At 33.3% G+C, this 17,904-nt stretch overlaps 1 protein-coding gene across 2 annotated transcripts; it reads left to right on the forward strand.

Moving 5' to 3' along the window:
* Positions 1-770: 770 nt before the first annotated feature.
* Positions 771-15,981, forward strand: LOC134725237 (uncharacterized). Of its 2 annotated transcripts, none has more exons than XM_063588891.1 (6): positions 771-1,247; positions 3,306-3,776; positions 9,416-9,454; positions 10,244-10,282; positions 12,857-12,926; positions 14,551-15,981. In XM_063588891.1, exons 1-6 carry the CDS (start codon positions 872-874, stop codon positions 14,912-14,914), a joined length of 1,359 nt encoding a protein of 452 aa, XP_063444961.1. In that variant the 5' UTR covers positions 771-871; the 3' UTR covers positions 14,915-15,981. The 2 variants fall into 2 exon arrangements, with proteins under 2 accessions (XP_063444961.1, XP_063444962.1); XM_063588892.1 differs by lacking the exon at positions 9,416-9,454 and adding an exon at positions 6,680-6,718 and having other exon boundaries at positions 772-1,247.
* The last annotated feature ends 1,923 nt before the right edge of the window (positions 15,982-17,904 follow it).

The raw sequence follows: 17,904 nt of genomic DNA on the forward strand, positions 1-17,904 counted from the left end.
TTACAATTTTTATAAACTCAGGACGCATCTATCTATTAATTTTGTTAATTTTATGGTTGGGTTGCTGTCTCATTCCCACACTTAAACACATTCACACACACCACACCCATCTCCTTTTATTTTTATGTGTTTTTCACAATTTATTTTTTTATTTCGTATATCGGTTATCTTACTAGATCATTGTTAAACTATTCATTCAATGAGATGCTGAAGATTAAAGTTAATGTATACATTACTTTTACATTTTTGTGTAATAAAAAAACTCAATAAAAAATTTAAAAAATGGGAAAAACATTTTTACTTTTAAAGTAATTGATGATATGAATAGGCCCGTTAAAAGACATATTGTGTAGGTAAAAGGGTAATATTACATTTTCCCGGCTTTATATTGGCCTTTCACGTAATATTTTCCTTTTATTCATTCAAATCCAGTCAAATTTGTCTGTGTCATGAACTAACTGACGACATAGCGAGGGAATAGTCGACGGGCGCCAAGTATTTATACTTTTATTGAACGACAGAATATAAAAGCAAATACGATTTCCGTCTAACTGTGACGATGAATGGGTGCCAATTTATGGTAAAAAAACACACCTAAGTAAATATATTTTTAAGTAAAGATTCAAAACCAGATGTTTTAGTCCTCAGGCTTTCTGATTTAAATTAAAAATGTACAAAAGTTACAAACAAGTACAATCTATAATATAATCATTTATATATCCTGTAATAAGTCATGCGTTGATGACAAATGATGACCACATACGTTATATATATACATATATGTATATCCGCATTTTGTTCGATTTGTTTTGTAATAAGTTTAGTATAGCCATTGATACTTCTTAAGTTGTACTTTAATTTATAAAGTTGTATGGAATTAAAGATTAGTGTAAGTGAAATGGATAATAGCATTTACGAGGAATTAGACGGAAAAACTATCCACCACCAAGATGAATCTAAAACCTCGACAATTTCTAATCTACAAACATACGAATCTTTAATTCATCAACATGATTCTGCAGTAGTGTATGACAGCTTACAGACCAAAAAGTTTAAAACAACAAAATGGAAATGTCTACGTCATTTACAATCAAGGAAAATAGCAATAACAGTTTTCATATTTTTAAGTGTCGTCTGTTTTCTTGCATGTGTTATCATCATTTTCATACAAACGACCAAGGTAAACCGGGAACAGACTGTGTCTAAAGAAAAAACTGGAAATAAAAATTGTGGCTATTTTCCTAATGGTATGTAAAACTTTTGACTAAAAACTGCATACGATACACATATTTCTCTTACCAAACACTGTAAATATCGTATCTCGTTTATTAATCTTTTAACATAGAGGTGTGGGGCAAAGTTTTAAAAGAATGTATTGGGAGCTATGATGATGAACCTGATCATTCTCTTTTCCATGAATGATCTGAAATCAAACAAAAATAGGACAATTCTTATTTTGCTATTGCACGTGTACACAAGTCACATTTATATGTTTATATTTATCTATATCGGGTCATGGGGGCAAAGCTTATATATCTAACATTGACTACTATAATGTTTTTGCAATACGTCATTTATATTTTTTTTAATTTTTTTTTAATGGTATAAAAACACATGACAGATAACACCAACAAGGTTGTCACAAAGCGACTGAGTTTATAAAGAAATGTAAAGTATCGGTAGATCTTGTGAAGAAGATCTTTAAAAATCAAAATGAATTGTACCCTTTTGGTCCATAGAAACTGTATTGGACACATTCTTGAAACCAAAGAATAAGCCATTTGTTTTAGAAGGGTTTCAATTTAAATTAGGAACTCCGCTCAAATAAGAATTTTCTAATTGCACAAAGAAAAAAATGTTGAATAAAAACCTCCATAGTAACACATTCGTCAAGTATGTGTTAAATTGGATCTACCGTTGTTTATGAATGATCCTGCGTTCAGCAAAGCCCATACCGCAAAGTCAGCTATAAAAGGCCCCTCCCTATATGATTGCATTGTTTGGAAAGAAAACAATTTTTGTCCACACACAATACATTCGTCTCCGGGACAACTATCAGCTAGCACGCCCTCAACCTACATCCTGGACAGCCAAACATATGTTAAACTCTCAAAAGTAAAAAATGAACCGTATTTTGATCTAATTTGATTTGTTGTTTAATATTAGCTTAAAGTCCCATGACAACTATTTCAATCATAATCAGGACGATGTTATACTTTGATAGATTAAAACAATAATATGTGAAATACACATTTGATTTAAATACATGCACATATATGTCCACAAGGAGAGTACAATATCTTACTTTAGGACATAAAATTACATCAATTTGGTCCTCAATTTAGTGAGAAAAAACATAGCATCCATTTAAACATCTATTTTAAATTCTTTAATTTATATGTGTAGCATTGATTGTTCGTTCAAAGGAGTAGGTTCGGTAAGAGCCTATTTTGGCCTCAAATTTCAGATTCATCTGAAGAAAGATTTTGTACACTTTTTAAACACTGACGTGTCTTCTTCAGTCGATTCAATTAGTTTATGTGAAAGATTTGAACTGAATTAGTCATTTCAGACGCTCATATTCAAGCTTAAATATGAAAAATCAACTATGATGTCAGATAACTGCGAGTACTCTCAGATCTGTTCATTGTGTCTTTTTGTGTCGGTATGTATAAGTAACCGGCCACGTCCACTTGTATTTTTGTCCATCTGATGAGTTAAGCCTTTTTCAACTAATTTTTATAGTTCGTTCTTATGTTGTACTGTTATACTACTGTCCCAGGTTAGGGGGAGGGTTGGGATCCCGCTAACATGTTTAACCCCACATTATTTATGGATATGCCTGTTCCAAGTCAGGAGCCTGTAATTCAGTGGTTGTCGTTTGTTTATGTGTTGTCTCATTGGCAATCATACCACATCTTCTTTTTTATATGTCATAATATGTAACTTTTCAGATAGTTTTTGTCAAAAATGAAAGTGGCCGCTACCGTGTTCATCCTCAACCTTTATATATGTTATGTATTATCATCTAATACAACTTACAATTAAATATTAAAAATGAACACGAATGCAGCCACTTCCATTGAAGACGAAACCCATATAAAATTTCACTCAAATGCTAAAATTATGAAGATTTCAGTAATTTAGCATGACTTAGTGATGCAAGTCCCCGATATATGTGCATTATATTGTAAAAAAAAATCAGTCCGTATGTATGTGGCAGAAGTATTCTACTTTCCAATAAAAAGCTGAAAGGGTCTTACTGAACCTACTCCTTTTAACGACATATTTTTTTTACATTTTAGATTGTGAAAACAAAACGATTCTACATACGCCTAACAAATATGCGTATCGACCATTTATCTTGTCAACTCATGGTTTGTTTATTTCTGATAAAGAATCGTTTTCCTTTCACGTGCAAGCATGTAATGACGTACATGTTGCCTTGCTGCCTAAAGACTTTGATATCATTACTGACGAAAGTGTCCTCTATGAAATTGTTATCGGAGGGTATAGAAACACAATGTCAAATATTCGCAAAAGAAAACAAGGGCAATCATTTGTTGAACGAGCACGAAAAGGATATCTCAATTGCACAGAAGTAAGGCAGTTTAATATAGATTGGTCTAATGGAAACATCTCTGTAAGATATATAATGAAGAACAGTACTGTGGAAACTATCATGGCATGGTTGGACCCAGCACCTCTGACGATTATTGATGCTGGAATATCTACAGGTTTTGGTGCAACAGGAACATGGACCTTCTGTGCAAACGGTAAACATAAATTCTATCTTATATATCAATATAACATAAATAAATGTGGTGTTATTGTTTCAAAGTTAAGTTTTTAAAGGTTTGCAGAAAAGTGCACTGACCAATAATTAGGGCCCCGCCGACTAAGGCGGGTCGCCCTATAGTGATCAGTCTGTCCGTCCGTCCGTCTGTCCGTCTTTCCGTCCGTCCGTCTGTCCGTCCGTCCGTCCGTCCGTCCGTCCGTAACACTTTCGTGTCCGCTCCATATCTAGAGAACCATTATGATTTCATACTTAATACTTAATATGATTATCAACCAACACCAGAGGGTGTGTCATGTTTTATGTACAACTTTCTAGGTCAAAGGTCAAGGTCAAAAAATTTGGTTTTAGTTGACAACCCCCTGTCCTGTGGTGAAGATCGTGTCCGCTCCATATCTAGATAACCGTTATGATTTCAAAGTTTATACTTGACATCCATTTCAACAACCACCAGAGGGCGTGTCATGATGTATGTACAACTTCCTAGGTCAAAGGTCAAGGTCAAAAACTTTGGTTTAGAGTTGACAACCCCATGTCCTGTGGGATTGTGTCCGCTCCAAATCTAGATAACGGTTATGATTTCAAAGTTTATACTTGACATCCATTTTAACAACCACCAGAGGGCGTGTCATGATGTATGTTCAACTTCCTAGGTCAAAGGTCAAGGTCAAAAACTTTGGTTTAGAGTTGACAACCCCGTGTCCTGTGGGATTGTGTCCGCTCCAAATCTAGATAGCCGTTATGATTTCAAAGTTTATACTTGACATCCATTTTAACCACCACCAGAGGGCGTGTCATGATGTATGTACAACTTCCTAGGTCAAAGTTCAACGTCAAAAAAACTTGGGTTTCAGTTGACAATCCTGTGTCCTGTGGTGAAGATTGTGTCCGCTCTATATCTTGAGAACCATTATGATTTCAAATATTATACTTGACATCCATTTTAACCAACACCAGAGGGTGTGTCATGATGTATGTACCACTTCCTAGGTCAAAGGTCTGTCTGTCTGTCTGTTGGTCTGTCCATCGCTAACAAATTTGATCCACACTATATTTTGAGAGGACAGCTGTTATTATTTCATACTTTATACCTGACAAACATTTTCAACTTAACATATATATAAACCAACACCAGAGAATGTGTCATAATGTATGCATCCTAGGTCTAAGGTCAGTCTGTCAGTCTGTCCATCCGTTTGTTGTTCTTAACAAATTGTGTCCGCTCTACCTCTCGAGAACCGTTAATATTTCATACTTTATACTTGGTGGGTCATAATATATTGAAGGCATAATTCTAAAAATATGTGACAAATATCAATTGGGCAGCACCTTTAAACATATTGTTCAAACATCAATCCATACATCCAGAAGTCACCTTAGAGTAGTCAACAATTAGTTCACATCATGCAGTCATATCACTATTATACTATGAAAGTAAGATGAGAATATTTATCAGTTTTAACTTAAAATCTTAGATTGAAATCACACATGAGACTCCTTAGAGTAGTCAACAATTAGTTCACATCATGCAGTCATATCACTATTATACTATGAAATAGTACTATCACTATTACCCCACGTTATTGACAGCGGGGCCCACAGAGATGGCTTCCATCTCAATGATATCTAGTTAGTCTACATGACGCTACATTATTTATGATACAAGGAACAAATAGCCAAAGAAACCGACACATAGAATTTAGAGTTTGTCAGTAAAACTGAGAAGATGTGGTATGATTACCAATTACACAACTGTTTGTTCACGAGTTTAAAACCAGACCAGTAGCCAGTTATTCGGTACTTGCATGAAAATACAGATATTATTCTGTTTAAATTTGTAGTCAGTGGTAGAAACTCCATTTTAAACTGCATTTTAAACTCCATTTTAAAGTTGTCTGAAAACGTAATCAACAGGAAAGTACATGAAGTGCATTTTGATGGTCATCTATTCGAAATTAAAATGCTGAGATCCTATTATTAAACTCGTTAATCCTGACACATTTTAAAGATACCAAAAAAATCGTTATGACGAGTTACCTTAGACGTTTTTTAAAACATCATAAACTTAGTCTTCTGTGCACGATTTATCATTTTTTTCGCATAAATTTCGTATAATCGTCAATTTTTTTTCAATCGGTCAGTGTAATATGGCAGGTAATTAATTTCGTATTTTGAAGCCGAAGTTTAACGATTGTCACCTGTTTGTCAACACACAACAAAAAGCATAGATATTGAGCACGTGTTAACATGTACAATCAGATAATAGTTTATTTTAAGGACATCCATGCGTTTTGCGATCACCAGATTTTTACGAGATGGGTCACACGGAGGTCACTTTGCATACGGAAAATATGTCGGGGAATTGCTTCCTGGAATAAAATAAAGTAAACTTCTTCTAATTATGAACACATTAAAGAATTTTCTTCAGAAAACAGTATATGTTGATAATTTTTTATAATGAAAACTATCCATTGAGTTATAAAAAACATATGCACTATTTTTTTTTAATTTGATGATTCTTATGACTTTAAGAGAGAGCCGATTACGAAGAACCTGTATTTTAAATCTAAAAATTCAAAATGTACCGTAAGGAGAGTACATACTATCTTACTTTAGGACATAAAATTAACTCAATTGGGTCCTCAATTTAGTGTCATCTTCGAGAGAGAAATTGTCGTATTTTGAAGCCGTAGTTTTACCGATTGTCACCTTATAGTAAACAATAAAAAAAAAGCATGGACATTGAACACGTGTAATATATGTACAATCAGATAATTTAATTTACAAAAACAGTTTGTATGACGTAACTCAAACAAAATCTATGATGCTGGACCTATCAATATTACTATATGTTAACATATTTGTGTTCAATTTTACTTGCAGATTTTAAGAATAGTACTGACAAAGATGGATTAGTAGATGGTAAGTCGTTATACGTTTTGTATATAAGTCATATGCTTTTTCTAAATCACTACTAGCATCTGATACTTAATACTTAATATGATTATCAACCAACACCAGAGGGTGTGTCATGTTTTATGTACAACTTTCTAGGTCAAAGGTCAAGGTCAAAAAATTTGGTTTTAGTTGACAACCCCCTGTCCTGTGGTGAAGATCGTGTCCGCTCCATATCTAGATAACCGTTATGATTTCAAAGTTTATACTTGACATCCATTTCAACAACCACCAGAGGGCGTGTCATGATGTATGTACAACTTCCTAGGTCAAAGGTCAAGGTCAAAAACTTTGGTTTAGAGTTGACAACCCCATGTCCTGTGGGATTGTGTCCGCTCCAAATCTAGATAACGGTTATGATTTCAAAGTTTATACTTGACATCCATTTTAACAACCACCAGAGGGCGTGTCATGATGTATGTTCAACTTCCTAGGTCAAAGGTCAAGGTCAAAAACTTTGGTTTAGAGTTGACAACCCCGTGTCCTGTGGGATTGTGTCCGCTCCAAATCTAGATAGCCGTTATGATTTCAAAGTTTATACTTGACATCCATTTTAACCACCACCAGAGGGCGTGTCATGATGTATGTACAACTTCCTAGGTCAAAGGTCAACGTCAAAAAAACTTGGGTTTCAGTTGACAATCCTGTGTCCTGTGGTGAAGATTGTGTCCGCTCTATATCTTGAGAACCATTATGATTTCAAATATTATACTTGACATCCATTTTAACCAACACCAGAGGGTGTGTCATGATGTATGTACCACTTCCTAGGTCAAAGGTCTGTCTGTCTGTCTGTTGGTCTGTCCATCGCTAACAAATTTGATCCACACTATATTTTGAGAGGACAGCTGTTATTATTTCATACTTTATACCTGACAAACATTTTCAACTTAACATATATATAAACCAACACCAGAGAATGTGTCATAATGTATGCATCCTAGGTCTAAGGTCAGTCTGTCAGTCTGTCCATCCGTTTGTTGTTCTTAACAAATTGTGTCCGCTCTACCTCTCGAGAACCGTTAATATTTCATACTTTATACTTGGTGGGTCATAATATATTGAAGGCATAATTCTAAAAATATGTGACAAATATCAATTGGGCAGCACCTTTAAACATATTGTTCAAACATCAATCCATACATCCAGAAGTCACCTTAGAGTAGTCAACAATTAGTTCACATCATGCAGTCATATCACTATTATACTATGAAAGTAAGATGAGAATATTTATCAGTTTTAACTTAAAATCTTAGATTGAAATCACACATGAGACTCCTTAGAGTAGTCAACAATTAGTTCACATCATGCAGTCATATCACTATTATACTATGAAATAGTACTATCACTATTACCCCACGTTATTGACAGCGGGGCCCACAGAGATGGCTTCCATCTCAATGATATCTAGTTAGTCTACATGACGCTACATTATTTATGATACAAGGAACAAATAGCCAAAGAAACCGACACATAGAATTTAGAGTTTGTCAGTAAAACTGAGAAGATGTGGTATGATTACCAATTACACAACTGTTTGTTCACGAGTTTAAAACCAGACCAGTAGCCAGTTATTCGGTACTTGCATGAAAATACAGATATTATTCTGTTTAAATTTGTAGTCAGTGGTAGAAACTCCATTTTAAACTGCATTTTAAACTCCATTTTAAAGTTGTCTGAAAACGTAATCAACAGGAAAGTACATGAAGTGCATTTTGATGGTCATCTATTCGAAATTAAAATGCTGAGATCCTATTATTAAACTCGTTAATCCTGACACATTTTAAAGATACCAAAAAAATCGTTATGACGAGTTACCTTAGACGTTTTTTAAAACATCATAAACTTAGTCTTCTGTGCACGATTTATCATTTTTTTCGCATAAATTTCGTATAATCGTCAATTTTTTTTCAATCGGTCAGTGTAATATGGCAGGTAATTAATTTCGTATTTTGAAGCCGAAGTTTAACGATTGTCACCTGTTTGTCAACACACAACAAAAAGCATAGATATTGAGCACGTGTTAACATGTACAATCAGATAATAGTTTATTTTAAGGACATCCATGCGTTTTGCGATCACCAGATTTTTACGAGATGGGTCACACGGAGGTCACTTTGCATACGGAAAATATGTCGGGGAATTGCTTCCTGGAATAAAATAAAGTAAACTTCTTCTAATTATGAACACATTAAAGAATTTTCTTCAGAAAACAGTATATGTTGATAATTTTTTATAATGAAAACTATCCATTGAGTTATAAAAAACATATGCACTATTTTTTTTTAATTTGATGATTCTTATGACTTTAAGAGAGAGCCGATTACGAAGAACCTGTATTTTAAATCTAAAAATTCAAAATGTACCGTAAGGAGAGTACATACTATCTTACTTTAGGACATAAAATTAACTCAATTGGGTCCTCAATTTAGTGTCATCTTCGAGAGAGAAATTGTCGTATTTTGAAGCCGTAGTTTTACCGATTGTCACCTTATAGTAAACAATAAAAAAAAAGCATGGACATTGAACACGTGTAATATATGTACAATCAGATAATTTAATTTACAAAAACAGTTTGTATGACGTAACTCAAACAAAATCTATGATGCTGGACCTATCAATATTACTATATGTTAACATATTTGTGTTCAATTTTACTTGCAGATTTTAAGAATAGTACTGACAAAGATGGATTAGTAGATGGTAAGTCGTTATACGTTTTGTATATAAGTCATATGCTTTTTCTAAATCACTACTAGCATCTGAAATACAGAGTAATTGCATACTTAACGTTAAAAAAAGAACATATTATATGATATACAAACCTTTCTGAAGAATAAATTAATTCTACCGAATCATACGTTATTTTCTTTGCAAGATATTGTGTTTTTGTTAACTTTTTGTCATATGCATCTCAATGATACATCTTTCTACAAGTTGCCTGAAACTTTACAGGCAATTTGTTGAATTTTGATTGAAAATTTCAATTATTTTACAATATGAGGTATTTTCAGTCATTTTAAATAATGCCTGTCAAGGTAAGACATTTTTTATAGATTGCCTGAAAATTCAGTCATTTTATAAAATGCGCAAATTTAGAAAATGCCAGTAACATATACATTTGCACGTTCATGGCTCTACAATCTGTGGATACTTGTATATCGCAATTGCACTAGGTCAGGTTTTTTCTGACTGTTTATGACGTCTTTATACTAAATCCATTTGATGTTGAATGTGAACTGAATGATATTTTAGTCTTGGATGCTTTATTTTGTTTTATTAGGGTTTTTTTGTTTGTTTTTTTAACCAGCTGTCAGTAAATATTACAATGTAGTACTCTCACATCTGTACCTAGTGTCGTTTTGTTGGGGGATGTATAAGTTGTCTTCACGTCAGGACGTCATGGACGGTAAAACAAAAACAGTGAATTAAAATGTACATGTTACAAATATTAGTACATGTTTACATATTTACGTATAATGTTACTTGCAGATTTTTACAAAAGTGCTGATAAAGATGGAGCAATAGATGGTAAGATAATAAACGTAACACTATAAAGTACAATTTATGATCATTGGAATTGGAAATTCTATAATCAATAATGAGGTAGAGATATCTCAAAGGTCGTCGAATACATTGTTGTAACTGTTTTTATATAGTAACCGGTTACCCGACTATCTTTGATATGCCACTATACCGTGTCCATTTCATTTTTCATCATTATGTAGATAATCATAAATTGCTGCAAAAATTAATTATGCAGGTATGTTTGTTTATATCAATCAAGTAAAGCACTTTAAGAATATTAATATCCAAAATGTTGAATGCTAATAGCCCTCCCTTAGCTTAATGGTATATAAACTCATCATAGATACCAGGACTAAATTTTGTATATACGAGATAAAAATTTCATGACGATTTATCCATGAAACATTGTCTGAATATAAACAAGATATCGTTTCATACTATTCATCTAGGGAATTATTATTGAACATCGATACAATTACTTAATTTCATATGTATTTGTTTTCCCTTTTTCTTAACATTATTTCATAGTTAGAGACAGCATTTCATGATACATAGGCATGAACTATTGTCTTGATGGAACAATATTTGGCTTCAAACATAGCATTTGAAATGATAACTTAAATTCCCTATATATTGTTAAATGTATGGCTTTCCCATTGTCAAGTTGGCTTAACTATATTTAACTGATTTAATTTCTAAATCTACAACTTCAAAATTGCTATTGAAACGAAAGTACTTTTTAGAGAAAGCACACAAAACGGTAACCTTTTGACTCTTCATCAAATTCAGTATTGTCTCTGTTGAAAATAGTTTATATGCAAATAAGATGATGTGGTATGATTGCCAATAAGACAACTACCAACCAAATAAAACAGAACGAAGATGTTAACATATATAGGGCATTAAAACATTACACATAGTGAGCTATAAAAGGCCTTTACAAAATGTACATATTTCTTACTTTTGAAAAGCTTTATACTAGTTATAAGGTTTATAATAGTATACCGTTCCAAAGAATGATCGATGTTACTGAAGGAAAGCTTGCATATTTAAATAAGGAGATGTGGTATGTTCGCCAATGAGACAACTGTTCACCAAAAGTTCAACGGAATTGAATGTAAGTAAACAAAGGCCACTAACGACCTTCACCAATGCGAAAACACCAAACCTGATAGTCAGCTATAAAAGGTCACATATTCTAATAACGCATGGAATAGTCATACCGTCCTTACAATTATATTTTGTTTGCACAATATAAAAAATACTTCACCGTTACAAATAGTAATGAAATACAAGATCTTATGCATTTACCAGAACGAATACAAAAGGAAACAGTTTAGTCTTTCTTCAAATTTAAGGTGGTACCTAACACTTTCACTAAAATTAATTTGGCTCGTTTAATTTTGATAAAATTTTGACAAAGTATTAATTTTGACCCTTTAACAAAAATATGAAAAATTCAAAAATTTTGAACCAACGGTTTTGTCAGAAAAATTACACTGGTTATATAGCAGTTTGACAAACACCAATATTGATCTTTGAGAAGCTTGTAATTCCCTTTACAACACAATGTAATTAAAACGTTTAGCTGACTTTACAGAGTTATCTCCCTGTAGTGTTAGGTACCACCTTAAAAAGATGTTTTCCTCTAAAAAAGCAGACTTGACATTATGGTCGTAGAGTAATAAAATAAAACAATATAATAAAGCCTTTATCAATAAGGACCTGAAATACAATCTCTGTGTGGGGAAGGCATATATATGTGCTTTGATAATGGGCCTTCAAACAAGAGCCTTCTCATAGCGTTTCGCTCATCTTTAATTTCTTGGGATTGATCTTACATCAATGATTTCTTTGCAGTTAAATGTAAAATAATGTATCTTAACGTGCCATTATAAGTTTCTATCTATCATAATTTCTGTAAAAAAAACTAAGGAAATCGATTTAAAAAAAAATCATCTTTCAATTGCAATAACTATTGAATTAATGAATCATCGGATGATTTCGGTCATTTCGACTTATTTGTAGATCTTACTTGGCTAAACATTTACCCCTATGTTATGTGTTTTGCCACGGCCATCATGTTTGTTGACTGACAGGAATAAAAAAAACACGTATACTTTATTCAATATATAGCTAGATACCATAAGATTCGAAACTTTCAGCCTAATTTAAGTTGAAATTGGAGGAGTAGTTTCAGAGAAGATTTTTTTTAAAGTTTATGCCAACGACGACGGCCGCAAAGTAATGGCGATAACTCACAATTAGATGCGACTGTCATACAGGTGAGAGGTAAAGCTAGCTATAAAACCAGGTTTAATCCGTCATTATCCACATAAGAATCTGTATCAAGTCAGGAATATGACAGTTGTTATCCATTCGTTTGATGTGTTTGAACTTTTGATTTTGCTATTTGATTAGGGTCTTTCCGTTTTGAATTTTCCTCCGAGTTCGGGGTTTTATGTTATTTTACTTTTGACATGGCTCGGGTGAGCTAAAAAGAGGAAGTTTATTATTACAGTACTTTAACATAATAAAAGTCTTTATCAATATTATGATATATATTTTATATTCCAGAAATTATTATTGGTGTCATCGGAGGAGCTGCTTTGATTTGTTTTTTAGTCTCCTGTGCATACAGATTACGGTATGGTTTTGTTTTTGTTCAAACAAATAATTCATATTGTGCAAGTTTTATTTTTTTTATGAAAAAAATTATTATGACAATTATGGTGGTATCATGAGAATCGCTTTTTGATTGCGCAACCAATTCAGTTGAGGAAATAAATGTTGCATGAATAAAAAAAAAACGCTGATCTATGGTAAATGCCACAATATACAACATTGGATATCCCCCACTTTAACCAGACAACATTTCACACTATTCATCTATGAATAGTACGTACAACGACAAAATTTCATATGGAAATTTGTCCTTCTCTTTACATTATTTCATAGATAGGGACAACATTTCATGAAACAAAGTCAATGAAATATTGGCTTCATGGAACAATATTTTGTAGGACAATATCTTGCTTCACATAGCATTCGTTATAATAAAAAAAAATTCTCCTAATATTATAGAATGTACGGCTTTGTCATTGCTAGTTTGGCTCTTATATCTAACCTAGCTCTTGAGACAATTTGAGAATTGCAATTGAAATGAAACCGCTTACAAAAAATGTACAATGAATTTATGTAAAATCGAAATTATTAATGCACAATCTTTAAATTTATAAGTTTCGTATTGTGTTAGCAAATAAAATCACTCGTTGTAAATATAACGGAAGTTGATGACACTGTTGTAAAAGTGAGAGGTTTAGCGCTATAAAACCAGGTTCAATCCACCATTTTCTACATTTGAAAATGCCTGTACCAAGTCAGGAATATGACAGTTGTTGTCCATACGTTTGACGTGTTTTGTCATTTGATTTTGCCATGTGAATTGAGACTTTCTGATGGAATTTTCCTCGGAGTTCAGTATTTTTGTGATTTTACTTCTGACTCTTGAAAATATAGTTAGTGCTACATGACGAAAGCACTTGCCAGGTTCGAAAACTCTATTGCTGAAAATATTAATCGTCACGATTGATTGATTGATTGTTGGTCTTGGAGGTAGACAGTGGTGGGAAAGGGTGGGATAAGCGTTTATTAAATTCACTTTATGAGTTCAATCCCCTTACAAATTTTTGATTTTTTTGAAATACTAAGGATTTCTACCTCAGGCATAGATTACCTTAGCTGTATTTGGCAAAACTTTTAGGAATTTTGGTCCTCAATGCTCTTCAACTTCGTACTTTATTTGGCTTTTCTAACTTTTTGGATTCGAGCGTCACTGATGAGTCTTTTGTAGACGAAACGCGCGTCTGGCGTATATACTAAATTTAGTCCTGGTATCTATGATGAGTTTATTTACAACCACTGGGCCGATGCCACTGCTGTTGGAGATTTATTTCCCCGAGGGTATCAGGATCAACCAAATTTTAACGTCTCCATTCTGACCGGACGTGACTGTCAATTTATGCATTCAGCTAAGCTAAACGGTCGCCCCACTTTATAAAGGGTTTTACTTCGGGAAGGAGAGAAATTCAGGAATTACCATATTTCTATACCCATGTGAGCTCTTACAGAATCTGTTTCTACGTAAATTTGATAGGAGATATTTGCATAATACATACTCGCTTTCTTTCAGTTTATTATAAATGTTAGTACAACTATTATTCCATTAACTACATGTATATTGTTATTGTATACGGGAATTTTATTTTTAGATTACATTTGGAAGCTAGTATGGACAATGGAGAAAAGCAAATAAATTCTTCAAGGACTGTGTGCACCAAAAAATCTTCACCAGAAAGGCCTTCCAGTGAAGGACTGGCTAGCTACACAGACTTGCAATCACAAACGGTTATTCGTCCATATTCCATACTAAATACTAGTACTCTACAAACATGCATAAACATACAGAATGATAATTCTAAAAACAGCAATACATCCAAAAGGACGTCAACTTACAAAGATTACGAAAATATTCATGATACACATGTCAAAAAAGATTATGTAAACCTCAATAAAATGCAATGTACTGAATCACTTCCGGTGTATTTAGATCTATACGAAACAAATGGCATTTAATATATGTAAAGATTATTGTATAATAAATGGGGTAATTAGTTTGAAAAAAACAAATGTTTTTTCAATTTTTACCCTCAAGGCCTCGCAGTCAATACTAATGGCAGTGAATGTACTCCTACACCGTTTACCAGAGGAAATCATGAATTATTTTATATATAAATAAATGGAGTTTTGTTGCAAACGAAAATGTCACACATTGGCGTATCGACCGCCGTGCTCCAGAAAAATTACAAAGTCGGTATACGTTAACTTAGATGCACGCCAGAGGAAACCTGTACGCTACACGCACGTAATAAATACGTTGAAAACGCTACATATAATTTTGTGACAAGTTGTACACGCTTCAAGATTGTTCGACTTTAACTAGAACGTATGCCGGATGTGTCTTTAACAAACATTCCATACTTAAACGTCCCCAACGCGCCGAAGCATGGATTATGATCCCAAGAACGCTTATCGTACGCCCAACACACGCTTAAAGCTCGTTTTGCACACACCAGATATGATTGACAGGTTGAAAGCATCCAAAATTACTTGCGTATTGACAGCGTACATGATTATTTACCACGCCCGGCGTACATTTGAGCTTTTCGTTGATGTGTGACGCCGGTATAACACAAACAACAAAGAAAATCAGAAGTTGTCTTTTAATGGAGTTTCAATTGATATTTTATAGAAAGTCTTTCTATGTAGTGATGTTACACTAGAACACACAAAGGACATTTCAATTAATAGAACAATCAGTAATAATGCAAATAAAAAGACCAGGAAGAACCAAAGGAAATCGAAAGTTAGATAGAAACAGCATACACAATGACCGAAAATTAAAAAAAAAGGTAAAAAAATAAACAATTAAAAAACATTAAACCCATGGGAAAACATTAAAATAAAATGCGATACTGATAGTACCGAAGGAAAACAGTTACATGATATTTATATTGTTTCGTGTCGAAAGTTCTTATCTGCTGAGTCTTTATTAGTTCTCAAAACTTGTAATATATTGTTGAGTCATGAAACCTTGCTTTACTTAAAGTATTTTCGTTTTCTGTTGTCTTACTTTTGACCAAAAAAAAGTGGTGTTACCCTTACTTTCTAAATTATATTAGTTCATTTTCAAGGTATTAACCCACTTTTATATGATCACCACTACAAATATGAATTAATAATTAATAAATGATTTTTTTTGTTCGATTTTCTGTTCTAAATGTAGTCATTGAATCTCTGGCTAAGGTTAGAATGCCATTTATCGTCTATCTGACATCAATGTTGAATGTTTTGGTATTTGGCTTTCACTCTTTCTACTGAAATTGACATATGTATAACGTGTTAGGCATACACATGAATGTCTACACCTTCAAACCACCTTATTCCATTTTGTTTAAATAAACTCATCATATATACAAGGATTGTAATATTTGATTTGCGCCAGACGCGCGTTTCGTCTACAAAGGACTCAGCAGTGACGCTTGAATAAAAAAATGTTAAAAAGGCCAAATAGAGAAGTTTAAGAGCATTGAGGACCAAAAATTACAAAAAGTTTTAAAAAATACAGCTTTGGTAATCTATTCTTGAAGTAGTTGGCATTCAATTATTTTACCCTCTAAAGTTGTCTTTGTGTAGATACCCTCACAGTTTTACAACAGATAGTATAAAGAACCTTGGTATAAGAAGCATTAAATAATTCATCTGACATATGAATATACGGTCAATGACTGCTCAAATAGCACAGCTGCAGTATATGATACAATAATGTGTCACGGAACGGTACGATTTCATTACGTTCCAATTCAGATAGCTACATTGTAAGTATCAGCCAGGGTTCTGAAAGTCTACTACGGTTTACTCCATTACAACACGACAAAATACTAAATACTTTGGACTCTTTTACTTTCGTTTGTACCAATGTTCGTGGATTGCGAAAATCTTGCATTTTCGTGGATATTTGATTTCGTGATTCTGCCAAAGTCTGGATACAACTTTATAGTATATTTATGTTCGTTCAACATTAAAATTCGTGATTCACCTTTACCCACAAAACCCATGAAACCCACGTATATGGGTATCTGACGAATAATAATGAATCTACAGTATTACGACGACAAACTGAAATTAAGGCTTCTGTAAAAATACTCCATACTTATAGGGCTCTACTTATTCTATGTCTTGACGTTGCGATATACATGATGATTATCCATCATGAATAATCAACAACTACTTCTTGCAATTAATTGGCTAGAAATGGATATTGATATGACAAGGTCAAGATACTTGATGACAGACGCAGAGGTTACAGGAGGCAGAGAAAATGGTGGACTAGGGACTGACTTCCCTATCCATAACCAGTTTGAGTCCCTGATTGACTGAATTGTGTGTGGATAATTCAACTACATTTAAGAACTTTGAAAGAATAGTTCTAAATATGTTTCAAGAGCTGCTACATGTCGTTAGTCTGAGGGTTATAAATAACACCACATAGTACAGACAGATAGATAAATAATTTATTTAACAATAACGAAAAATAATCTACGATTGACTGCCATATAGAAATTATGAATAACAAGTAAACTATAGAAATGAGACGGTTCGTACTATAGGACAGACAGACAGATAAATACTTTCTGACTGTTCAAATTCGTAATCACCCTTACTTATACCGTTGTTTGTCCGTCGAACATACCGTACTTTATTTGGATTCGAGCGTCACTGATGAGTCTTTTGTAGACGAAACGCGCGTCTGGCGTATATACTAAATTAAGTCCTGGTATCTATGATATACGTCACGATACGTGTCGTTGCGTACTAAATCGTTTCATTTCCGTATTATACCGTGTCTTAGTGTAAGAACCTGTATCACCCATGTCGTCAAAATGAACACACTCCTTCATTTTCCATGGAAGTAACGCCAAAACCTGTAGTCATACCGTTGTGCATCCGTATCGGATCAATATCAGACTACAGAAACATCATTTCCGGGATCATCCTTAAGATTA

Source organism: Mytilus trossulus, chromosome 7 (assembly GCF_036588685.1).
Source record: "Mytilus trossulus isolate FHL-02 chromosome 7, PNRI_Mtr1.1.1.hap1, whole genome shotgun sequence".
NCBI classification, from domain to species: domain Eukaryota; kingdom Metazoa; phylum Mollusca; class Bivalvia; order Mytilida; family Mytilidae; genus Mytilus; species Mytilus trossulus.